Source organism: Lepidochelys kempii, chromosome 3 (genome assembly GCF_965140285.1).
Source record: "Lepidochelys kempii isolate rLepKem1 chromosome 3, rLepKem1.hap1, whole genome shotgun sequence".
NCBI lineage: Eukaryota > Metazoa > Chordata > Testudines > Cheloniidae > Lepidochelys > Lepidochelys kempii.
This window is the reverse complement of record NC_136382.1, coordinates 195,642,308-195,669,462: the sequence shown is the minus strand read 5'-3', so window position 1 is coordinate 195,669,462 and position 27,155 is coordinate 195,642,308. Positions and strand designations below refer to the sequence as shown.

The 27,155-nt window shown below is 41.4% G+C and overlaps 1 protein-coding gene across 1 annotated transcript; it reads right to left on the bottom strand.

The window, feature by feature from the left end:
* Window positions 1–1,663: 1,663 nt before the first annotated feature.
* Window positions 1,664–26,277, bottom strand: RAB1A (RAB1A, member RAS oncogene family). Its single transcript, XM_073339475.2, has 6 exons — window positions 26,045–26,277; window positions 12,983–13,055; window positions 12,273–12,368; window positions 8,175–8,270; window positions 4,216–4,347; window positions 1,664–3,876 (listed from the first exon to the last, which is right to left on the bottom strand). Exons 1-6 carry the CDS (start codon window positions 26,065–26,067, stop codon window positions 3,679–3,681), a joined length of 618 nt encoding a protein of 205 aa, XP_073195576.1. The 5' UTR covers window positions 26,068–26,277; the 3' UTR covers window positions 1,664–3,678.
* Window positions 26,278–27,155: the final 878 nt, after the last annotated feature.

Sequence of the window (27,155 nt, the reverse complement as noted above, 5' to 3'; positions counted from 1 at the left end):
AGCTATTGTTTGAGCAGCTGGATGCTGAAAGGAGAGCACTACTGCTTATGGTCTCTGGGACCGCCTAAGGAGGTGGCTACCACACAACTAGAATAGCAGTTTTATCACTTGAAGAAAAAGCAACCCTAATGTATGTGGAGGACAGAGTGTGGCTGTTGAGGTGTAGGGATAAACACTAGTAGAGAAGGCCAGAGAAACAAGCTATACCTAAGTAGCTCCAAAGCTCAGAATGGAAATGAAACAAGATACAACTGCTGAACATTTAAACCTGCAAGTCACTTGCAGCCCTAGATTTCTACAAATAGGTGCAGAAGGTGTGGCACCAAGAGGCAGACTCGCTTCTAGTAGGAAGTGGGAAACTTCTCTGCAAAAGAGACAAGTACAAGGCAGCAAATCCTCTCTACCTACAAACAGAGACCACTAAGAAGTCTCTACACTGACCTCTTATATATGATTTTGGAAGACTTTGAATTACTTCCTGCTTAACAAAGTTATCCACAGCCTAAAAATCTACTGCCTGCCCTTTGAAAAACAGTTGGTTACTGACAAGGCCAATCAATTATTTCCTTCTCAGATTTGCTGAGACAGTAGCTTCAGGCTTGAACAGAGTCCCATTTTATGGGACAACTCAACTCTTCAAGGTTTAAGGAAGAACCTGTTTCAGATCTCTGCTACAGAAGCAGAAGAGAGGGCTGCCTATGACACATACTTTAAGGGTGGGGAAATGAGAAGGAATTTCATCTCTGCAACCTCAGCTCTTACATTCCTATCTCAAAATCATTTTCCAGGAAGTCAGTGGAGCAGTTATTGCAATGTTTGATAAGACTTGAGACCTAACCATTTCCTCCCACAATGTGGAGGGAGGTCAGACTCATTTGGAACATTCCATCTCCCTCCATCCCACTGACACCTCATATTTGCACTGCTTTTGTGAGGAGGGCCTTAGCCCATGTCCCTCATTTCTTGTCAGTCCTCCATGGTACAAGAGTTGCCCTCTTGCTTGTGGATCATTGCAGTGATGCTACCTGCCTCCAGAACCTTCTCAGTTGAGTTAGGTGGTCAGAAGACAGCAAATATCTGTTAATGTGATGTACCTCCTGCCAAAAGCCTACAAAAATAGTCAAATTCAACAGTCCAACATCTAGGCATGTCTGTTTATCATTAGGCAGTTTCTCCCACCAAAACTGTATCCCATAATACTTTCAGATTTCTTGTATTATTTAAAAGGCTATTTGTCTAGTTAGGAAACTAATTCAGCTGGATCTGGTAGTGGTGGGATTAGAATTCCATCCCTTCCAGCACTTCAAGAGGGGAGTAGTAAGCAGTATGAGAATGTAAAGTTTATATGGTGTTAAAATCAGTTTAACCACACATTTTAGAAAACAAATCAGTACAGTGGGCCTGTGATGTAGGGGATAGTTGTAGCTTTGGTTTTGAGGAAGCTTGCTTCCTACCTCTGCTGCTAAGCAATGGCTGACTCCTACCATTTGAACTGAGATTCTCCTGTTCTTCACTCCTCAGTATTCTCTCTGCCCCAGATAGCTCCATAGTCAGCCCTTTCCTTAAAACTGTAGCATGCACAGATGCACCACCACATGAAGACAAAGTTCACTGCAGCATGATTTAGCAAAACACCAAATAAGACTTAATGGTGTAGCCCAAGTTGGTTTTGCAAGATTTTTATTACTATATATGAACAGTAGGGTTTTGGGTTGCATTTAGCAGGCAGCTTGACATTTAGAAATAAATGAATTCACTTGTGTGGCAGTCTCATTTGAAAGTGTTTTCCCCCTTCAGCAAACACCCTCTTTCAGAATATACTGCCCATTTCCTGATTTCATTAGCAATGAGCAACATCCAAATACCACCACTCCTGCTTATAAAAGAGCATGTCACCTTACATTAGTCTGAATTGATCCAACAAGCATGTATCTATAATACAAAAGTATACCACCTTGACAGTTTCTCAGGTGGAAAGAAGTTCAGTTCATTTCAGTTATATGACAATACTCACTTATTTTGGTACCATGTATTAGGATTTCCTGTTAAATGGACAAAAAAGTTTATAATAATTTTTGTAAAGAGCTGCTGCCCCAGAATTTGTTTCCCATATTCAAAAGCAGATTTGCACCAATTTGTTTTATCATTTGCATCTCACAACATACCCAAGTTATATTTTGCAATCACAAGTGAGTGTATTTTTACCCAGGAGGGAATGAATGTCCGCATGGTCATTTTAAACATGAGATATTTACAAAGTAAATTGAAAATTGCAGTTCTAGATAAAGCTGAACAATTTTACCTTTATAGGAAGTGTTCCAGGCTAGTGCCTGATACAGGAAGCTAATGATTTCATTAGTTCTTCTGTACAAAGATCAGATCACATGTGCATTTGGTTTTAATTGACTCAGCTACTTTGCTGCTACTTAATTTTGAAGTCTTTTTAATTAGTTCCTTTATTTTAAGGTACAATTTCTTGGTGACTTCTTACTGACCTTTCAACTGTTTTAGTATCACTTCAGTTTCATCCTACTGATGCCTTGTGCAGAACTGAATAACTACTAAGTTGTTGCACTATGTTTATTAAATAAAGTCAAAACAGTATTTGATTAAAAGAATATGGAAGTAACAGTATATAGAAAGACATGACATACTGGCAGAGTTACATCACCTTGAGTTGTTAGTTTTAAGTCATTCACATGTTAGGAAAAATGTTTTCCACCTCTACTACAGAGCAAAGTAGACAAGAATTTCTAAAGGAAGTCCTTCAGAAATAAATTAAAGTTCATAGACTAAGATGGGGAAAAAAATACTGTACATTCAGAATGCATTATGCTTCCATGAACATTAGTCTCTTAAATTGTCTTTCAAGTACAGTATATATGCCTGAAGGACTAGGACAACAGTCTTTTAGGCCATACTTCCTAGTTACATTTTTTTGGGAAGGGTGTTTGGTCTACTAGAGGGTCTAAAGTGCCATTACTGCACATGATACATTTTGGGCACAATGCAAGCCTAATTTCCCCCTTAGCCATAAGAATTAAGACAATATTTATCACCATACAGTTTGATATTACTTCCAATAAGTACAATATTTATTAAACATTTCTTCGGTTGTTAGTTACATATTGTGCAACAAATTACAATATTCTGCAGCCACAAATTATATGCAGAGTATGAAGAAACTATCAGATAGTGTAATCTTTCCATTTATAACTCTACAAGAAAGAACTAGCAAATCAGATCTTACATATAACATCTTACTAAACTTTATGCATGGAAAGTGACAGACACTGTTGTGCTGTTTGATACAAAATGGCTGAACTTCATCTTCAGAAGACTAAACCCAACATCAAAACATGCCAATATAAACATCAAAACAAAAAATATATTCTAACCAACCACGGGAAACAGTCTGGTATCAGGAAAAGCAACAAGGATTACACACATTTATAAACCAGCACACAAAGGTTTAAAACAGTTCTGAAAATGAAGTCAGCTGTCTTGAGTCAAGGGAATAAAAAAAAGTCAGCATTGACCATTTACAATCTCTGACCTTTGTGGAGACGGTAAGAATCTGTTGTAGTGCAGCTACATACAGTACAATTCAGGCAATTTTTTTCACTTGGGTTCAGATTGCAAAATTCATTGTTGTGAGACAAAAGGGGGAGGCAAATTTTAGCAGCAACCTCCACTAGACTGCTTGACTGGAGTGCTCTGAATTTTAACATTGGACTTTTCTGCACCACCAGCTGTAGCTCCAGGACCCATTCGTTTTTTAATCTCTGCAGCCATGGTCATGAAAGACTGTTCTACATTTGTTGCATTCTTTGCACTGGTTTCCAAAAATGGAATTCCAAGGGAATCTGCAAATTCCTGTGAATTGAGAAATAGCAAAGAGTAAGTCTTAATACTTGCTACTAGAAAGCTCAGGATTCACCCGAGTTACTTTAAATTAAAAATGGATTTATGAATGTTCAGGAGAACGACTACTGGTTCAAACCATCATCCCTTCCTCCCTCACCAGCACAACTCCTAAATTAGATCATGTGCACTTCATAACACTTGAGGGACACACCAGGATTTGCATTTTCTAGCACCAGCACATTTGAGGACTAACAGAAGTGAGTTATTTACTTAGTTAGGATGCATTCAAGTAGGTTCAGTTTTGGTAATATTTATTTGACTGGATCATTAATAAGCCAGTTGACATACCTTTGCTGTTGTATAGTCTACTACTTTCTTTGTGGTCAGGTCACATTTGTTCCCTACCAACAACTTGTTAACATTTTCACTGGCATAACGGTCTATTTCTTGCAGCCACTGTTTTACATTATTGAAGGACTCCTAGAAGATAAGAGATTACTTTAAGTATTCCTCTCCAAGAAACCAGTGCCATTACAGTACCATTCATTATTCAGAAATTGGAGACAGCCTTCACAAGTGCACTATTATAAATTGCATCATCTGCATATCCAGTGATAGTTTGTATTTCAGATGCTTTGCATGTATTTATCTCCTTGATGTTAAGCAAAAATGCTAGCATAGAAACACGTCTCTCCAAATGGTAGGAGCCAATATATAGTGTACTTAGACTTTCCGAAAGTCTATGATGAGGTCCCTCAGCAAAGGCAAGTCTTATCCATGACCACTTAAGTTTGCTTAAAAAGGATCAGTAATTGGTTAAAAGATAGGAAAGGGATAAGAACAAGTGGTCAGTTTTCACAAGGGACAGAGGTAACAGCAGCACGGTCCCCTCCCACCAGAGGTCTGAACTGACACCTAGGCTGCTCAGCATATTCTTAAGTGATTTGGAAAAGGGGTGAACAGTGAGGGTGCAAAATTTGCAAGCAATACAAAATTACTTGATAGTAAAGTCCAAAGCAGCCTGCATAGGGTGATGAAATGACAGATGAAATTCAAAGTGCAAAGTAATGCACATTGGAAAAAATATTGCTGACTACACATACAAAATGAAGGGGTCTAATTTAGCTGTTACCACTCGGACTGGGCAGTCAGCATGGATAATTCCCTGAAAACATCCACTCAATGTCAAGAGTGAACAGACTATTAGGAACAATTAAGGAATGGATAGAAAATAAGACAGAAAATATAACACTGCCATAAATCTACAGTACGCCCACACTTTGAATACTGTGTGCAGTTCTGGTCACCCTGTGCCAAGGATACTAGACTTGGAAAAGCTGCAGAGAAAGGCAACAGAAGTTATTAGGGGTATGGAACAGCTTCCATACGAGTCGAGATTAAAGACTGGGACTCTTCAGCTTAGAAAAGAGATAATTAAGTAAGGGGGACTGTGACAGGTTTATAAAATCATAAGTGCTATGGAGAAAGTTATTTATCCCTACACATAACAATTAGTGGTCATCCGACGACCCCTAGCACCTAACTGAAAGAACTTCACACAACAGTCAGCTTTTGGAATTCATTGCCATAGGAGGTTGTGATGGCCAAAAGTAAAACTGGGTTCAAAAAAGGATTTGATAATCTCATGGAGGACAGGTCCACCAATGGCTATTAGTCAAGATGGTCAGGGAATGTAACCCCATGTTTTGAGTTTCCCTGAGCCTCCAACTGCCAGAAGCTGGGACTGGACCACTCAAAGTTGCCCTATTCTGTCCAATCCCTCTGAAACATCTGGCCACGGTCAGAAGACGGTATAGGATCTAGAAGGACCACTGGTCTGAGCCAGTGTGGCTGTTCCTCCTGTGGGCATTCTGTGCCACTCCACATGCACAGAACTTGTATCCACTGCAAAAAAATGCCTGACGGGGAAGGAACAGGAAGCCATAAGAGCAGCCACATGCCCCTCCCCAGCAGCATGGCATGTCATGTCATTTCAATCACCCAGAGAGGAAAATCACTGCTGGGGGAAGAGACAGCAGTGGGACTGTGGACACCCCAGCTCGTGCTGGGCCAGACGCACCTTGTCTGCCCAACCCCATGCATCTATACCCAGATGTTCCTGCCAAGTCTCACCCCCCCACCACGAAGCCTCACTCATTGCATCTGGAGTCCCCTGCACCTGGCTCTCCTCAGCCTCACCCAGTGGCTCCTATCCTACACCAGGCTCAGCTGCAAGTCCCACCTGGGTGAGGAGGACACTTCCTCTGCATGGAGTGACTGGGTCAGACCCACCCCCAGTTCCACACCTGCCCCCTACTTCCAGCTGCCATTGCTCCCCAGCCATGGGGTGGGGTCACAGCAGGGAACTGCTCCCCCATCAGCCCAACCCCCATGCATCTGGACTCTCCACACCCAGACACCTCCACCAAGCCCCTTGCACCTGTCTTCCCTGTCAAGCCCCAACCCTCCTGCATCCAGATCCTTGCTGAGGCCCTCCCCCAAGCCTCACCCCTGGCACCCAGCCCCAATGCACCTGGACCACCCCACCCCGCCAGCACCCTGCACCTAGACGGCCCCACACAGAGTTCTCTCACACACAGATCCTGCCAGGCTGAGTCTGCCCACCCACATCTGGTGTGCCTAGCACGGGGGGGGGGGGGGATTTCCTGGGGCAGGTCTAGCCTTTGCACTGTCAGGGCTGGGTGCAGCCTCACTGCTGAATCAGTGCCCCTGGGGTGGGAGGAGGCTGCAGGGTGATCTCCCACCTGTGTGACCAGTGGCCTGTGTTCCCCACTGCCACACTGGAACCTCCACATTCATTTATTGAAAAATAAAATTTGATGCAAAATTTCCTCAGGAGTATCCTATGTTCTCCCAATCCTGCACTAGTGTATGCTGGTTCCTCTGACCTGGCCCTACTGCTTCCCTCAGCTCTAAAAAGACCCAGGGCTTCTGATCGTCTATCCCTAGCATTATGGAAGTCTCTAGTACACCCATCCACAAATGTTTCCTCCAGGGCATGTACTGGACCAATGAGAGCTTCCTGCCCCAGGTCCTCCACTGGCTCTGCAGAGGAGCCTGGACTCCAAATAACTGGGAAACATGTTTGAGCTGTCAAAGCAGTACATAAGTGAAACTGGCCATATGCCAAGTACCATCTCATACAAGTGTAAGCTAAAGGAAAGGATCTTTTTTCACCTTTGTAAAACAAAGGCAGACACCGGACTACTAAAAAGTCAAACACATCAACAAGTGAGTTTTGAGTTGTTCTTTTAGGGCAAGCTTCAGAGAAAGCAGTTTTGTACTCTGTACTGAGGAGTGGTCAACCAATTGTATCCTGTTCAGTTAACTGGGCTCCAGGGGCCCTAATCCATCTTCAGCTGTCTTCCCAACAAAAATCCCTACAAGCCATGCCACTGGATCCACTCATTCTGCAAAATGCATCAGTGAGCAGTAACTTGAATTCATGAGTTAAGTAACTAGGAGGGCAACAAGCATATTACAGAAGTTTTCATAGTGTTAGATGCCCTCATCAAATCTACAAGAAAAGAAGCCTTCAGGAAAGCCTATTATAATAGTTTGCCAAGATAATGCATGTATGTGTGATGGAAGTAAGTTTGCTGACGTTAAGATGTTTCCTATTCATTTAGGAGAAGGAAATAAATCCCATGTCACTGAAGATTCTCAACTAGCTTTCATTTCAGAAGGAATATAAAACAGTATGACAGCTCTCACCCTGGGAGTATCTGATAGTAAATCCTGCTACAGCAATTCTGACTCTAGGCCACACAAAGCTTAAGTACATATGGAATAAAGCAGGAGCATTTGCCCATGGAAAGTAGGAGTTTTCCTTCAGTTAACTTAAAGTAGAAGTCGTTTTAACCCTTTCAAGCTAGTGTTGTTCCTGCTGCCAATGCCAGTACATTTTAACATGTCCATGTCCCAGCTGCCTGTCAAGTTTTGTTGAAAGTTTCTCTCATCCCCACCTGACACCACTCCCCCAACTTGAAGCCCAGAGGAATCAACCATAAAACTAAGTCTGGCAGAACTAAGAAGTTTGAAGCTGTGTCTAACTTAAGTTTGTGTAATATTGGTGCAAGTCTGGAGAAAACCGATCAGTTAAAAATATTCAGCAAGTGTGACCAGATTTTTAGCATTCAGAAATACCAATTCATAGCCTATAAGGTGTCTGAGCATAATTCAAGAGCCAAATAAATCTACATCTGAAAGAACTGACTTTGTATAAGTTGGCCTAAGTTGTTTCTCAAGGTGTAAAGCACTACATGAGTGTCTAATTTAGACCTTACCTGGTCTGTAACATCATACACAACTATGATGCCATGGGCTCCTCTGTAGTAACTGGAGGTGATCGTTCGAAATCTCTCTTGGCCTGCTGTGTCCCACTGCAAAGTGTGGTAATTAAGACTGTTAGAGGTCTAAACAAAAAAGGTGTAACTGTACCAGAGAGACTAAAGTTTTATTTTTACAATCCAGTTAAAAGACTATCTAATGGCTGGACATCTGAAGTTCCCTGATTATATACCATCAGTTGGAGTAGAAACATCCCTTAACAATGAACACCCTCAGAGAAGACAAGTCAGTCATCTTATCACTGCTTTACAAGACAGCCTACACAATAACTGTTCACTGAGCACCAGTCTTGTCTCACATTTTAGAACTTCAGTGCAATGAAGCAGCCTCCCCCATATGAGAAAGATTACTGCAGCAGAACAAGCCTCTAAAATGATCCTTGCAAGTCCATAACGAGTAGATGGAAAAAACTTTCATCTTCCTACAGTTTGATAATACTAATGGGCATCCTCTTTCCTCTTAAGAAACTGAATGAAAATAGGCTAGCCAAAAGAAACCTCACCACCCAAAGCCAACACAATGCTGTGAAGAATATTAAGGCAACCACCTTCAACTGGAATCCAAGTTTAGGGCCACAGATCAAGTTGCAGCAGTACCTCACACCTATCCCAGCCCACTCAAAAATGGCTGGGCAAGCCTTTTGTTTCCCAGATGTAAGATATGCAAGCGTTAAAACTGATTGCCTTTGAGGCATAGGCAAGACTGGAAAGCAGGTGGAAACTAGTTTAAAGCCAATTTCTATCATAATAGGTCAAGGGCATGCTACTGAAGGCAGCTGAAGTCATGTTAAACTACTTCATTAAATCCTTGTCGACATTAGCAGAGACAACCATTGCCAACTGTTTCATCAGAAGTGCAGCTGAACTGCAGGTGTACCCAAAAAATAAGCTATGTTTAGCATCATTTCAGAAACCATTGTCAAAAATGTCTGATTCAACTGTATCAGCTATTACCGACATCCCTTGGGCTAGATTTATTGTTCTGCTACAATGCTTAAGTGTCACCTAGGCTGGTGAACAGCAGCCCCCCATAGACAACCATAACCCCCCTGGTAACAGCCTTGATTTAGGAGGCACACCCACCTAGGGCAGCCCCAGCTCCACAACTGCTCTTGGGAAGGGGCAGAAGAGAAGAGAATCAGGCCAGGAGAAGGAGGGGACAGGACCAAGACAATCCTGCACCCCAATAAAGCAAGACTGGACCTAAACTGCACAGAAGGATGCACCAGCCCCCAAGAAAGGGAAGTGTAAGCCCTTGCACCCCTCAGTGCAGGGATAAGATTGGTCCCTTTCCAGCAACAGTTTTACTAGTATAGATGAGCTTAACAATTGTAGCTTTTGGTTTTCTCAGAAGGGTTTTCATAGAAGCAAATCCATTTGTCTAAGTGTATTAGTCACTAACTTTAGCAAGCCATCTACAATAACTTTGTATATATTTAGCATGGGAAAAGTTAAATTATGAAACCACCACCTACAATAGTAGTTTTATTTTAAAGAATGCGTGAAGTGTTATAGACAACTTCTGACCTTAAGTGGCTAGAATGAGTTTCCAGCAGGCTCCTACTCACTAGAAGAGCTGCTTCTAGATTTAAGCTTTTTTCCCCATATTTTCAGTACTAAAACAATACTTGGTTCAAAGTTTAAGATCAACAATATTAAGAGTGCCCATGTCATAGTATATCATCTCCTTTATTGCAGAGTACTATAGCTCAGTGAAATTACATTAATTCAGATTGTGAAGTCACTGTCCCCTGTCTATTGGCATTCTTGAGAGCCAAGAGTGTAGTGCAAGGAAAGTATGCTGTAGGTATTCCATGCATTTCAAACCCTGGACTATTGCTAATGCTTGCTTTAGGCTTATTCCAAACCCAACTATATTAGTTTAGGTATTTTTGGCTCCTATCCCTATAGAATCTGGGCACTTTCCATTACATGGAATACTTAAGTCACCCAAAATAATTAGTTACCACCATTTATTAGCCCTACCCATGCACTCCATGTTATGGTAGCCATTAAATACCTTGCTAGACAGGTCATCCTTGACCTGTCCTAAACTGGACAAGTTTTGTAGGCAAAAGCTTTCTATTGAAAACTGGGTCTATTCTAGGAACCAAAAACCAAAGCAACTTGTAAGTGTTGCAAAAACACAGGAGAAAAAGTCATGTTTCCTGGTAGGCAGCTAAAGACCATTCAGGGATTTAAAGATAAAATTCTTCACATTTTACTCAAATAAGTGGCTAGTACAAAGCATGTTCTATATGCCAATGGGGCAAAATGCAATTGAGACAGGCTGCTACATCTGCCCCCAACTGTCCTTGAAGAACATCCAGAACCTTCAGTTCTAAGCAGAGCGTAATACGGTTTCACCTGAGCTAGATTAAGTAACTATGGCAAAGTCTAAGTCAGAGTGGAGAAGCTGCAGTTTGGCAGAATCAAGAAGTGTAATTTACACACATTGCTTGATATAAGGCAGGGGTCTAAGAGTGTTTAATACCGCCTCACACAAAGACCAAGCCTATTAGGCCATGTGAAAGATGTATATACCGGGGTATAGTTAATTCACTGTTACACCTTCACTTCTACACCCTGCCAAAAATTCCCACCCCTTCTCAGTATGTGAGCTGCATAAAGGACACCCTCAGGCAGCCAGCAAATACCGATTCTTGAGCTCCCAACTCCTCCCTCTGCACCTGTCTCTCTACAGAGATACAGTTCATGGGCCACTGCTTTCCTTCCCCTCTTCTCCTGAGGAATCAATAATATCTGAGTCATTCTTCTCCTTGTCTTTCCCACCAAGAAGGGGTGGATAGCAGTTCCCTCAATCTACTCTGCAGTTTCCACTCTTCCTAGGCAAGCTTTTTTTCCCCCCCTCAAAAGACCTAACACTTCAAAGAGGCCATTTCTGCTCTTAGTGCCAAGTAAAGAATGCTTTTTACACAAAAGCATATTTAGTCTGCTACTACTATATAGCAACTTGTGATAGTTCTATTTTGGTAGACATCCATTGGCAATAGAAGGTACTGAGGTCTACCTACTTACTACTTGACTTTGGTAAATTAAACATTAACTCCACTATACAGATGTGGGTAACTGTTAGTTTCCCAGTTTTAAAGGGCTTTGACATCTAAAGATAAATCCTGTAAAGGCTAAGTGTTAATACTACATCCCCAAGTTGGTGTTTCAGCTAACTCAAGGTGTAAGGTTAATCTGAACATTCTTGCTTGCAGAAATAAATAATTTAGTATTAAGAATTTTAGCAATGCAGGTTAAGAGTGTTTACCTTCCTCAAGTGTTCAGGTTGAACTTTCCAGTTCACATCTTTCACTATGAGGCCTAGCTGTACACTAAAGACTAAGGATCAGTTACCCAAACACTAACCAAGTTGAGGTTCCTGCATTTAAGAGTACCAGCAAAGAATGTGTATGTATTGGGCAATTTATATTCAGTAGTTTAAAGTTACGGCCATTTGCACAAAGAGCAAAAAGAGAGTTACTATAAAGCAGTTCCTTACAACGCAAGGTAGATTTTCAGGCTATCTGAACCTGCATTTGTTAAATGACAGGTGTCCTCCACTATTCTTTAACCATCTTGATATTGGATTTAGCCCAAGTGTTTTCCTTATGCTTCATTTTTGTTCATAATCTAAGCAACTTGCAACTCAGATGCTGTTTAACCTTTCAGCTTAGACGAAGACACACCTCTGTGCATCCTATAAAACCATCTACAAGCATTGTAATAAGTGCAGGTAGACAATCCTGTCAAGAGCTAAGTGAGATATTCACATGAGAAATCTTAAGATTGAGGTACTACTTTTGACAAATGCTTGCTTACAACATGTTAATAACTATGCAACTTGGTTTTCAAAAACAATAGTTTGTACTTGCTTATTGAAACATTTGACAAGCAAATCTGCCCAATATTTTACTGGGCATACAGAAAAATGTGCCCTGTGCCAGATCTATAGTTATGGATTAGTCAGAATTTACAAGATTACTATTAATAGCCTCTGAATATTATCTGAGTTAAGACACTTACTATTTGAAGTTTGATTGTTTTCCCATCTAACTCTATAGTCCTGATTTTAAAATCCACACCAATTGTGCTGATATAACTTTCTGTGTATGTGTCATCCTAGAACCAGAGAAAAGAATAAATTAGTGATTACAAACCAATGAAATCTTAAATCTGTTTCTTCACCATAGGTATCTGATATTCCTACATTCATAAAATGCCTACATTCTACTTCTACATTATGTTAATTGGGGTGGGGTCTGTTTGAACAGTGCCTAACACAATGGGGCCTTGAACAAAGCCCCTTCAACACTACCAGCATATAAATAGGAGCTTTTGAAAATTTTCCTCACAGGTACTCAAGTCACTTTCAAAAATGGAACTAAGTCCCACTGACAGATTTGGGAGCCTAGATTTCATTAAAAGTCAATAGGACTTAGGTACCCAAGTCACTTTTGAAAGTTTTTCCTGGTCTCATTAATTAAGAAATGGGGAATCACCAGTTCTTACCCATTCATAAGTCATTGTGACAGAACAATCCAATTAGCTGTATCAGTAAAATATGGGAAGAGAATAAGCATAGTACCCTCTTGTACCCATCCATCTTCCCTTGGCATACCAACTCCCAGAAAGTCAAGTATCAGTCCCCTCAAATGGAAACACCTTACTTACAACTGCTTGAATAAAACTTTATATCATTGACAAAATAGCTTCGAAAGCATAACTGAACTTACTGCAAACCTAAGTAGAAGGCAAGACTTCCCAACACCAGAGTCTCCAATCAGAAGTAGCTTGAATAAATAGTCACTGCAAAGACAAGATATTGTTAGTATTTATATACCACAAATTTAAACTGAATATTTGAAGAACTTGAGTTACTCAGTCCATATACTTTGGTGTAATACAATTTACAAGAAATAGCAATTTGCTACTGTTACTGTCAGGAAATAAGATTACTTTATTTAAATAAAAGTATACTTTACAAAACAGTAAAGACTGAATAGTAAACACTCACATGTTGGAATGGAAGATTCAGTGTTTGAAGTATGTTCTTTACATTTGCAGTACTCATGTTGTCATGTAACAAACAGGATTGGTTTTAACTAGACCTTATTCTCCTTTGTGCACTCAAGTCAAATACATTACTGTCACAATTGTCAGTCAGTATATTCATGTTTCTAAATAGCATAAATTCTCACGAGTAAGGATTTATTATCCTAGTACCAACTGTACTAAGGCGGAGTCAACTAGCAAAAAATCAGTAAAGATTATTATTAACAGTTGCCGCTAAGATCTGAGAGCCAACTCAAGCAAGCATGTACACCAAAATACCTGGTCACAGCAGAAGAATGAAAAGCTGGGGACTGACTGTGTTCTCTAAATTAAAAAGAGTAAAAAGTTTGATTCCACCTCCTTTTTTGGATCAGTACAATGTGTCTGCTCAGTACCAAAACAGGATTTGTGCCTTCTAAAGTTTGCTCAATTACACCCTTGTTGCTAAAAAATTGAACATTGTCAGTCAAATCTTAATGGATTTTTTTTTTTTAAACTGGCTGAAGTTTGTCTTTAAGCCTCAGAAGGAAGGCTAACAGTGTAGCGTGCAACTCAATGGATTTGCTAACAGCCATCACTGAAATGTAAGCGATTGTATTATCAGTGTCTTAATGAAGACAAGAGTATTTGATAGTCTTGGCTGAGTAAGAGCTAAAGATGACAGCAAATCGTTATCTATTCCATTCCACTCACATTGCCTTTAGTTTAGGCAGAGAAAGTTTGCTACTGGCAAACCAGAACAGAGATTTTCATACTCCAAAAGGTGTCCAATGTGACATTACTCTGTGGAGCTACCTAGAACTAATCAATTATTAACTCTTTACTCTGACCCTTGTTAGTTAAGTGTATCAGGTCAGAACTGACCATTTATTAGCTAAAGATCCCAGCCACCAGAATGACAAATATGGAATGTGGAACCAATACTGTTAAGGATTTGTACTTTTGAAACCAGCAATATTAAGGATTCAAACCTGAGAAACTAAGTTAACTACACCTTGTACATTTTAAAAAAAGGTATGATTTAATACTTCAGTATTGATAATGCCAATATTACTATACTGAAGTTTGAATACCAGACAGCTACCACTTACAACCAACCAAGAAAGTTAAAGCCTTGAGTTCTGAGATTCCTCCCTTTGGCAAAAAATCTAAGATACCATTCTATTGGTTTAAACAAGCTTCAACTTCAAGAGAAATGAAGATTCTATTTCATTAATACTAGCAGCCTAAGTCTATTGATCCAAACATAAGTCAGTCATAACTCAAGACAAATAGGGCAGTGTAACACTAGGAGAGATCAAAGCTTCTGTAGGAGACATGCATTGTACTGAAGAGTAGCATTTTGTTCTCTCCTGAAAGTCAGTCTACATTGACAACTCCCTATTTTAAAACCTATAATCATGAAGGTTATAGGGCAGTGGCATTAAGCCACCCCTGAACTATAGTTTGGGCCACATTTGTCAGGGATTTTCAAATATCTATTTACGTGATTAAATGTTTGATAGCATAGAAAGACATGGAAAGACATCCTGCTCATCTCTGGTACATCTGGAGCTGTACATTGGTCATTCCTATACTCTGGCAGGGAGATACATTAAAAAACTCTTTTCCAGGCACATGGAGGTGCCAATTGAGACTGTTTTTGTAAGTAATTTGACTACTTTTCATGAGACTATGTAACAGTGTAGGGAAATAGAACTGAGAGACCTTATGACAATTATACTCATTAACAAACATCTTTATCAACTGTTTAAAACATTAACATTTCTCAGCTATACAGATCTGATGCTGGTGTAAGGAAAGTTGTACTAAAGTTGATCACTACAGCAAACGGCATAACTTGAAGTTAAAATCTGGAACACCTACTTATGAGAAAATTGTTCATCAAACCAAACTTAAGTGATCCCATACAGTTTGCTTCATATTGCCATGATGTATTATAGCAGCCTAAACCAGCGGCTCTCAACCTTTCCAGACTACTGTACCCCTTTCAGGAAATTGATTTCTCTTGTGGACCCCCAAGTTATGACTCACTTAAGAACTATTTGCTTTACAAAGTCAGACAAAAAATGCAGAAGTACAACAGCATACTATTACTGAAAATTGCTTACTTTCTCATTTTTTACCATGTAATTATAAAATTAATCGTTTAGAATATAAATATTGTACTTACATTTCAGTGTACAGTATATAGAGCAGTATTAACAGGTCATTTGTGTATGAAATTTTAGTTTGTACTGACTTCACTAGTGCTTTTTATGTAGCCTGTTGTAAAAGTAGGCAAGTCTTCCTGAGTTGATGTACCCCATGGAAGACCTCTCTGTGCTGCCAGAGGTAACCTGATTGAGAACCACTGGCCTAAACTACAGTTAATAACTTGCAAAGAATCAGACAGTATTTATACTGCAATATTTTAAGTTGAATGGACATTTAGCTTAGTCATACTCTTCACACCACTGTTTGAACAATCCACTTGCCCAGAAGATATTCTGGACCACTGAGGGGAAAATGCCATCATCAACTTCAGTAGAACCCAAGCATTCATTTAAAGATTACAGTCTTCCAAACATCATGTTTAAACAGATGCACCACTATTTCTGCCCACTCTCCTCCTCTGTCTACCTTCCCTCTGCATTTCTTTCCTTGCAGTATCCCCAGATCCCCCACCTTTATGGGTTGTATTGCCATCCCACCTCCATTTCATCTGCTGAATGGATAAGCAGTAAGAAAGTTCTTGACATTTTAAATGTCATTATGCTTTGAAGTTAGTATTCCAGCCTGAGCAATGGGAGACCAAAAAAATTATCAGTGAAACAATGGTATTCTCTTACCACCTCCACCACTCCAGCATGGTTTAGTGGATAGGGCATGGACAGATACTCCGAAGACCTGGGTTCTATTCCAGGATCAGACACTTGACCTCGCACCGACTGTCTTGTTGGATTAGATAGTAATCATCTCTCTTCCCCAAAAGCTTACATTTCTGTAACGCCTCTAAAACAATAGGACCCTAATCTCAGGGCTGAGCAACAAGCAAAGAATCACATGATATGGAGTCCTTCAGTATTCACAAGAGAATCAAACAGCCCTTTAACTAAAACTGCCTATTAGATGATTACCTACAAATGACTGAAGACTGCAACTACTCTAGAATGGTCCTGCAGCATAGATTTCAGAGGAACAGCCGTGTTAGTCTGTATTCGCAAAAAGAAAAGGAGTACTTGTGGCACCTTAGAGACTAACCAATTTATTTGAGCATGAGCTTTCGTGAGCTACAGCTCACTTCATCAGATGTTCCCACGGTAAACATCTGATGAAGTGAGCTGTAGCTCACGAAAGCTCATGCTCAAATAAATTGGTTAGTCTCTAAGGTGCCACAAGTACTCCTTTTCTTCCTGCAGCATAGAGTTAGCCTGTTCTAGACAAAAAACAGGGTGAGTATTGAGTTATGCTCCCTATACCCTAGTAAGGGTAGACAAGAGCATTCTTACCTTTAGAGCCATCAACTTGAGGAGACACGTATTACTCTAGCTATGTACAAGAGGCTATGCTAAGTTTAAGGTAAGCTGCCAGAGACAGGAAGACAGATTTGAAGCTGACCACTCATTACTTAGCCACAGGAGTTTCACAATATAGAAATGATATCTGGAATCTTCTCAAGTGGACAAGTCAAGGATAGTCTTAACTTTCCATTAGCTTGACTGGTACTACCTATATGAATTCCCCTAGCACTGCCCATCAGCTGGACACCAACTAGCTGGAGGAAGTTTAAACATTTCCTCCATCTCCGTAACACTGGAAAGAGCTGTAGGCAAAATCAAAATACTAAGATCCCCACCACTTTTGTTTCCTAAGCAACACACAGGGACAGCACTTTGGCACTAGCCTGGGATTAGCAAGTGTATGATAGCTGGGTGAAACCTTCATCCAGCTTTCTCTCTCTTTTTTTTATTATTAAATATAAAAAGGCTACTCATTCTAAAGCCAAGTTAGAAGTACAAGGTGGTGTTTTCCCTTTTAAGGTTTAGCTTCTATAACCTATCACATTTACCAAGCACATATATAGATTTGGGAGAATCTAGGATTTGTTTTTAACCAGAAGTACAAATATGTAAGTTTAAGATTTTTAATAAAAAAGTTTCTAGATCAGGAAAGAGAAGCAGGAGATTACAGTTCAAGGGTTCTCAGCATTTTGTATGTCATCCACCAAGTCATGCATTCATAAGAGCTAGAAATAAAGTTTACCTGCTTACAGAAGTGTTGCCCCAAAATTTTTTTAATAAAAATCCCTAGCAATTTGGAAGTGGAGACAAGTAAGCCAAGCATACTCCATAATTAAGGTTTTACAGACTGAAACTTGTTACAACTTCTAAATCTGACTTCTCTAAAGATTGGATTACTGGAAGTGTGACTATTAGCTACAATATCCTACTTAGGGCTAGCATGCAGAAAAAATGGTCACGACAGTTTTAAATTCTGTTCTAGACAAGGACTTAGATCAGGGGTTCTCAAACTGGGAGTTGGGACTCCTCTGGAGGTTGTCACAAGCGGTCAGCCTCCACCCCAAATCCTGCTTTGCATCTAGCATTTATAAATGGTGTTATAAATTAAAAACGCTTTAATACATTTAAGGGGGAGTCCGCAATCAGAGGCTTGGTATGTGAAAGGCATCACCAGTACAAAAGTTTGAGAACTACAGACTTAGATATTTTAAAGAGAAAACCATACTGGTCCATGAGTTTCAGTGTTTACTTATATCAATCCTGTTGTTCTGAGCCTCTGCCTTTCCCTCCAGCCTTCTCGATAATTCTGCCTCATGCTCTACCAAAACAAAAGGAGCATGCAGAAAGATTAGGCAGGCAGCCACCTGAAGGCAGCTGTTCTGAGAGAAGTGCTGCTACTAGCAATAGGTTTGGAGCAGCAGAAAGGCAGGCAGTTTTAGTAAGGAGTGGAGGACAAAGTACATAGTACATGACAAGTGGCCCACTATTTGTCCTCTGGCCATAAGGGCCAGGCCTTCAGGCCCCTAAGGGCAAAGAGCCTTGCTGTAAGCCAAGAAGAGACACAGCAACTATAAGTGAAATTTGAGACTGACTCAACAGCTCAATTGAGAAACTTTGGAGTAGTTCTGCTCATTTCTAATTTAGACTGAACAGTAGAGTAAAGTGAGCCATGCAGTAGTTCTCTCATCTACAAAGCCAAGATGCTTCTAGCAAGACAAGCTAGTGCTTTGATATTACTGTTGTGAACAATTCTAAGATTTAGAAGGGACACTTATTCCTCATTTTAGAGCACAGAATAGCTAAGTGAAGATTCTGAAAGATCCACTACGGTCTTGTCTTCACTGGGAAGACAAATGTATGTTCTTAGCACCTGTTAGCTAAGTTAAAAGCCAAAAGACAAGGCAGCTGTAAAATTAATGTGTTAGCAGGCATAGGTAAACTAAGCTCTAGTGCAGTGGCTCAAACTTTTTTACTGGTGACCCCTTTCACATAACAAGCCTCTGAGTGCGACCCCCCTTATAAATTAAAAGCCACTTTTATATATTTAACACCATTATAAATGCTGGAGGCAAAGCAGGATTTAGAGTGGAGGTTGACAGCTCGTGACCACCCCATGTAATAACCTCATGACCCCCTGAGGGGTCCCAACCCCCAGTTTGAGAACCCCTGCTCTAGTGTATACCTCAACCTGCCTGGTCATCACTAGGATCTTTCCTCATGTCAGTCACCACACACTAAGATGGCCAAGATAGGCTGCACACAGTATCAAAAACTCCTTTAAAAGTGCCTCCATCTTATATGCTGGCATTCATGATCAGCCACAGAGCCCTATAATTTATTTGTCACAATGCGACTCATATTTGGCATGGCAACAATCCCTCCCCCATAATGGAATGGGCCAGGCCAAACCCGAGTGGTGCTGTGACCCTGCATGTGACATCTCAACTTCCAGGGTAGGGAGCCAGGCCCAGTCCTGTGGGACAGGACTGCAGCTGCAGGGTGAGTTTATCTTGTTTTATAAGTTGTGTTTTATTTTGTATTTGGGAAAAACATGGGGCTGTAGTCATCAGGAATGGGAAAGATCTAAGGTTCTTTGGGCAACTTCTGCTGTGCATTTCCTTGTTTTATAGTGCCGGGAATCTGACCTCTCTTTTGTCAGGCTAGCTTCTATTTTATAAGGTGTTTGCTCTCTTTAGTTTATATTAACTTTGAGTCAAGGCTGGTGTTGGTTTTTGCCTAGTAGAGAAGAAGTCCTAAGGGATGCAGATTGAGGCCTCAAAGCATTACTTCAATTATTTAAAAAAAAAAAGAGGGTGTCCCCCCACTATACTTTGAAGGAATTAGCGTCACTGTGAAAGAGTGACAATGTTACAAGCACCAAGAGTTTCCTTATGAATAAGTTTCCAAACTTGGAAAACTTATATCAAACTTTATCAAAAGAAAGATGACATTGGTGGATATATCATGATGCGACCCATATGGAAGGAATTTGATGTGTGATGTAAACATGAGGTCTGCCCCTGTGCTCTAAAGTAGCACTTTATGTATGCAAGGAAGTGCACAGATATCCTCAAGTGACTTCAGTATCCATAGCTATGGTGGACCCAAAGCCATAAACAGAATAATTGAAGACTGTTTCTCTATATGAATGAGTCTGGATTAAAGTAAGGGCCTAATAGCCACATTTGTCATAACAATCCTAACAAGGGAGAGTTTCCATTAACACTTAGAGCACCTGGGTGGAAATACCACAGCCATGGGAGAACAGCTGCAGTTTATCATTTTCAATCCATTTTCTCCAGAATTCACAAAAAGATCAGCAACTAAATCCTAGCAAGCTAGAATAAAATGTTTGGTTGCCAGATCTTGTTTGATTTTTGGCTAAAGCATCTGGCTGGAGTATCTTCGTTTATCACTACTACAGGTGAATCTCTTTATTTAGACAGGTTATGTGGGACTCTGTAGCTTAACCTGTGCATAATGCATTCATGTAGCTGCAGATAGCCATATGATTGCCCCATATGTAATTGCTGCATAATTGTGTCCTGTAATTTAAGCTTTCAACAGTTAAGTTTCATAAGTCTAGTCCTTATGGTTGAAAAGAACCTTCATGAAGTGTACTGAATGTAAGTGGATGAAATTATGTCAGCAGACATTCTCAAGCAGACTGGGAGAAGTTCACACTTCCCAGCATTATGATGGGGATTTAACAGTGAACTTTGATTCAGCATCAACTATTTCAATGCTGGACCTTAGATAAACAAGGTAACTGTCCATTGTGGGATATAGCAAGTTCTAGGGGGAGGTGTAGCAGGGCAGCTCCAAGCCATAAAGCAGTGGTTCTTAACCTTTCCAGACTACTGTACTCCTTTGAAGAGTTTGATTTGTTTTGTATACCCCCAAGTTACACCAGACTTAAAAACTACATGCTCACAAAATCAGGAATTAAACTTTTTTTTTTTTTTTTTTTTTTTTTAAAAAAAGAGTGTCACAACACACTATTATTGAAAAATTGCATTCTCCTCATTTTTACCATGTAATTATACAATACATCAGTTGGAATATACTATACACTGAAAAATACATAGCAGTATAAACAAGTCACTGGCTATATGAAATTTTGGTTTGTACTTACTTTGCTTGTGCTTTCTATGTAGCCTGTTGTAAAACTAAGCAAACATTTTCCTGAGTTGATATACCCCTGGAAGACCTCTGCATACCCCCAACAGTACATGTACCCCTGTTGAGAATCACTGCAATAAAGAATTACTAGGCTGAAGGGAACAAAGGCTTTTGAATCCTCTTTACTTTAAGGTAAGTTTATGACCAATCTCTCCTCGCCAAAAAGGTGAGGGGAAGCAGATGCTTACCCTCCCAGTGTCCAAAACCCTCAGTTTCCTCCTCAGTAGCAAAGGTATCAAGGCTGCCTCTCAAACAAAGTGTCCCTATCCAACTTCTGACAGTACTTTCAATGCCATTATACATTTACATTACAAAAAAACCAACACACAGTTTGGGTACATAACTGCATCTAAAATATAATACTATGTTGAGGTTATACTTTTTCATATTTGATTCACTAAAAGCCTGCCTCCAGATTTCTCATTTGCCACAGTGTTGTAGAAATCAGAGGGTCTAGCCAGCCATAAGGAATTCTTGGGGATTGGTTGACAGGGAGCTTGGGAAACCAAAGTGGGGACATGGAGGAACACAGCACCCCACTCAGATGCCCTTCAGGAGCTTATTCAAGAGTTTTATGCGCTACAACAAAGAGTGGACCATGGACTTCTGATCAGCCAACATCTGTTTTCACCCAGCACATGCACATCAAAAATGTGTGGAAGTAGGGTGCTTTGGTCCTTCCAGGCTTAAACTGACAGACCAAGGCAGTTGGGAAGGAGGGCTTGGGGTTACATGGTTTGTCTAGATCAGTTTTGCAACACAACAGGAGTGTTCCTGTCCACACTGGTTATATAACAGTTACTAGCATGGTTTTAACCCTAATGCAGAAAGAACATGGGACTAGGTGATCCCTTATGTAAGGCCAAAGTTGATAATGTAGTGGAAATTTGTGTCCTGATTTAAAGTGTTCTTTAGGATTTTGTACCCAGTGTTATAAAAAGAATAGATGTGTTCTTGGTGATAGAATAAAGAATTTAAGAGTTTTTGGGATTGCAGTAGATGTCTGCTACCAAAAACTGACTAGGAGGGGAGATTGGTTGGTTCTCTTTTATAGTCTCATTAAGCTCAGATTTTACTTAAACAATGTGATAGTTACTCTGAAAGATGAGGTACCATTAGTTCTACCATGGCAGCAAGAGAAGAGTTGCACTGTTTAGAAGTGCAATAAAGGTGAAAAGAAGAAAATCTCATTTAAAGGAAGATAAAAAGCAGAGTTAAGTCAACTTATGATTGATTAAAGTGTAAATATTGTGGGTTTTTCCACTTACTGTTGGAGTGCAATAAATAACTTTAAATGCAAACTTGCCCCACACTGGAGAAAGCAGCATTTTTCTTATTTGCAAGAATATCTGCAATTCAGTAACAGAAAGTCCTTAAGCAAGTTCTAAGAATTAGAATGGACCATTCCAATAAGAGTATAAAAGAAAGTAAAGACAGTCTAAGTTTGAAAAGTAATGAGTAAGGAATTTCTAAGCCATGGATTAATGAAGTCTCCAGAATATACACTTTCTAGAAGTCCAGAAAGGAATTTAACCCTCATGATGTAAGTTGTATTTTCTGTAAGGGATGTGCTTTAATCTTCCCCTTTAATCTTTTCCATTCAGACTAGTTACTTTATAATTTAAGAGTGGCATGGTTTGGTCACTTTGGAAGTCAATGGAAATCCTTTATTCTCCAAAGAATAGTGTACAGCAGCCTCCAACCCTATGGCAGGGTGAAGAGTGCTATATCTGGTTAACTAATTTCTGTGATAAAAATAAAACTAAGGATTGATATTAATGAACTCTTGCATCTCTCTTCATTTTAGATTTCAAGCTTTGAATAGTACAAAAAAAGCCAGAATTATCCAATCTAAAGTGTGCATTTGTACAAGTTTTTTCCATATTGAAGCTAGCTTTTCTAACATTAAATGCCAGTTTTTCAAACCGAGTATGCAACAGCTCATTTTGGGTCTCTTCTTTAGAGATGCTATTCTTCTGAAAGGGTGTGTACATTCACATTGATACATACAGGTCTGTCAACTGCTCCCACAAGCGGAACAAAACCAGAAGGAACCTACACACCTCATAATTCCCTGAAAAAACACACTACTCAAACATTTAACAACAGTCAGAGATTTTGCATGATGTAGAGTTTCTGCCCACTGGTCTCACCTTATAATTAAAATTAGGACTAAAGTTGTAACGTTACCTTATGTATTTTTCTCCTTGTTCTGTTTTACTTGCCAACTTGTAAAATTTAGTAATTTTCAGTGAGTCCCTTAGTCACTGGAAAATTAGTTCTATTAAAATGAAATATTTGTATGTAAATTGTTTTATTTGAAAGCCAATTGTACTTCCCATCCTTCCAGACATATCATGAACATAGTAAAAAAACCATACACCTTGTCTCTTCTCCCCCCCCCCCCCCCGTTAAATGTTACAACATTTTAGTCAAGTGTTTCTGAACTTCTCCAATAGTTGGAATCACTAACAAGCTTTCATTATAGCATTTGCTCTAGCCTATTTATTATTAGATCTTGTAGGGAGTTGTCCAGATTACTGAATATTTCAAAAAGTCAAATGATTGTGAAAATGCTTTGATAATCTGCAAGTCTTTACATTCACTGATCATATGTAACCAGTACCTTGTTTGAGAAGTGGTTTTGCTGAAATCACACAAACTTGTTACATAATCCTATCAAGAAGCAAAGCTAGCCAGCTTTACAGAAACAAACCAAACATCCTGGTTTGTCTTGAAGTCCAAGATTAAACTTGACCCAGAACCATTCTAATCTTGAATTCGGGGGTTAAATTAATTCTTTCAACAATGATTTACCCTTCAAAGGATTTTTACCATTTATCAAGAGATTTCTGAAGTGCTTCTCATTTCAAGGCTGCTCCTAATTAGCCAGCACAAAAAACACACAAGGCTGTGATCATATGTCAACTAAGGAATTCAAAAGCCACTGTCACAGAGTAGTCCTCCCACTATGTAAAAGCAAACCTTTAGAATCATAAAAGATTTGTTTCTGGATTTACAGATATTTAATTTTATCAAGAAATATCTAGACATAGCCAATAAACTAAGTCCACAACTGAATCACCCTTGCTTTCCAATATTCAAAACACTGTAATTTCGTGATAGTGGACAGAAAGGTAAATCTAGCTTCATTATCCCAAGCTGAAATGCAAAGAATGCCAGAAGAAAATAAAGGATTTTTAAAATTCACTTCAGTATCTACAGTATTAGATACAAATAGAGCTTGTTTTCATATTTTCTTTAATTATAAGCATGGATTCTGTTCTCTTGTACGCTGGCAAATTGAGAGAGCAAACAAAGATTGTCCAACTTTTTAGAGGTGGCAAAGTCACACGACTCTTGGCAGCCTCCTGGCAACAGTAACTAGGGACCTCAGTCAGCTCTACTCCCAAAGTAGTGACTGTTAAAATAAATAAAAAACCAAACACTTAAGTTGATCAAAAACTGTCACTTAAGTTGTATATACTTAATAGCACTACTATTTTTCATCCATAAATGCCTCTATCTCCAGTTCAAAGCATCACCTCTAGCAGTGGTTCTCAACCAGAGGTCCAGGCCCCTTGGGGGGCTGCGAGCAGGTTTCAAGGGGGCCACTAAGCAGGGCCAGCATTAGACTCACTGAGGCCCAGAGTAGGAAGTTGAAGCCCCACCACATGAGGCTGAAGCCCAGGGGCTTGAGTCCCACTACTCAGGGCTGAAGCCGAAGCTTGAGCAGTGTAGCTTTGTGGGGGCCTGATGCTCATCCTGGCTTTTATATGCTGAAAACCAGTTATTGTGGCACAGGTGGGCTGTGAAATTTTTACAGCATATTGGGGGGGGGGGGAAGGGCACCCTCAGCAAGAAAAGGTTGAGAACCACTAACCTATAGGAATATTTCACTATCAAGCCACAGTATTGCAAAATCTACATAAGCAAGAATGTGTTTTGCAAGCGCCATGTGACACACACATGACTTGCAGCTAAAATGAAGGGTGGACTTCTGAATGTTAAGCTGCCAACAGCAAGTGGTCAGAAAGATCCACTTTCACAAGAACTAATTTTTCCAGGTTTTTAAATCCTTGGTCCCCTTCCTCTCCAAGGAGAAACTGAATATTTTAGGGACCGAACAAGCCTTAGTAGAGTCTTAAGCATACAATGGCAGTGAGATTTACTTGAAAAATCAAATTAAGTTCTTCCTTCTCCTGCAATGGTTACCTGGATGAAAGTTAAAAACAAAGTTTACTATGAACGTCTGGTCTACCGTTTCTCATGTTAGAGGAGAAAATACCATTAAGTTTTCATGACAAATCATGAAACCTCCTCACTCCCCATCTGTGAGGATTGCCAGGTGTAACCCAAACTCTCCAGAGAGCATAAAAGGCCATATTGGTTTCTCTTTTCAGTCATCTTAATTGTGTGTTTTTCCGTGACATTTTGTACGGAGCAAAAGCTATTTGAAAGATTGACGGGAAGAGGGGATCACTTGCTTTACAGCCTGTTAATAACCAATGAAAACGGACCTGAGTTTGCCAGGGCTGTACACAAATCGCTCCTGGTATCTGGCAACTTGGGGGGGACCCAGAGCCTAGCCGGTGACCTCAGGTCCCCCTTCCCTAAACCCCAGTGACCTACACTCTCTGTTAAGGCCCAGGAGACGCTGCCCTGCCCCTCGCAGGCAGGCAGGTCATGTTTACTACCCCCCCCCACCCAAAAAAAAAAAAAAAAGCAAAGCGCTGTAGCCAAGCCCGCGGGCCAATGAGGTGCTCGCGGCCACCCATCCTGGCTGGAGGATGCCGCCACCTGGCTCTTACCCTGCGCTTCCCACGGCAGCTCCCACACCCTCCTCTCCTCCCCCCAGCCCGCGTCGCCCTCAGACAGCCCACCCCACCCCACCCCCCGCCTCTCCCAGCCCCACCACATCCCTGCCCCGGCTCGCACCACCCCCCGTCAGGAGGTGGAGGCAATGAGCCCCCCCGCCTCCCTCACAGCGGGTCCTCCTCCCCTCCCTCATACCGGGCGGGCGCCCCCGCGCAGTGCCACCCCCCCCCCCCGACTCACTATTCGGGATTCATGCTGGACATGTCAGTGGGGACCCCGCGGCCTCTGGAGAACGAGCTCGCTCTGAGGAGCAGCGCCGGCCAGACCCCTCCAGCGGGAGCTCCGCAGATGCAGGCGTCCGACGGGGCAGCGGAGGCAGCAGCTTCTCCCCCGTCCCCTCGCAGGCGGCGGCCTCCGCTCTGAGCTCCTCAACCCAAAATGGCTGCCAGCCCCGAACCAGGAAACAGGGAAACCTCTCCCCAAGGAGGGTTTACATGGTGGGAGGGCAGCGGCGGGGGACGCTGGGAAAGCGAGTTCTCAGCCACGGGAGCTACCCCTGCATCCTGCTGGAGCCTTTGACGAGTAGGAACTCGCCTTCCCGGCACCCCCCGCGCCTATCCGGCGCATGCGCAGTCTCGAGCCTTTCTTTTCTCTCCTCGGTTGACTCTGCTTTGCTGTCCAGGCAGTGGATTGGCTGAGAGCGAGCCGGCCGGGTAACGTCAGCCGTGAGACGTGGCAGCTCGGGCGACTCACTAACCGGAGGGAAAGAAGAGGGCGTGGCCGCGGGTTGGGGTGGGGAGGGGCAGGAGGGCAGGGCTGCAGTAGGATGGATGGAGCTGGGGTAGGAGGGCAGGGGAGCAGTGGGTAGAGGGGGCAGGGGCAGGAGGGAGCAGGGCATCAGAGGGAGGGTGGGGGAAGCAGGGGCAGGAGGGCCTGCAGTGGGCACTATTGGAATGGAGTGGCTGAGTGAGGGGGCAGCAGGAGGAGGGGAGGAGAGAGGAGCAGGGGAGGGAGTGTGGGATTGGGGCAGAAAGGGAAGGGTAGGAATAGGGTTAGCAGTTGGGAACAGAGCGGGCAAGCGGCAGCCTGGAACACACCTGCATGCAGCAATGCACCCAGCAGTGCCCAGGCAATTACACACCCATTTGGACTGCTGTGGTTGTGAGCAAGGCCAACTACCACACGGTCCTTCTCTGTGCCAAACTCCACCAGCACATGGTTATCTGGGATAGGAACCACTGGGGCAATAGTCCCTACTGTGGAAATAGTCTGCCCACTAGTGTCCCATAATGCACTGGTCACTGATTAGGTCACCCTGTCTGCTTTGGGTTCTCACAAATGTCGAGATGCC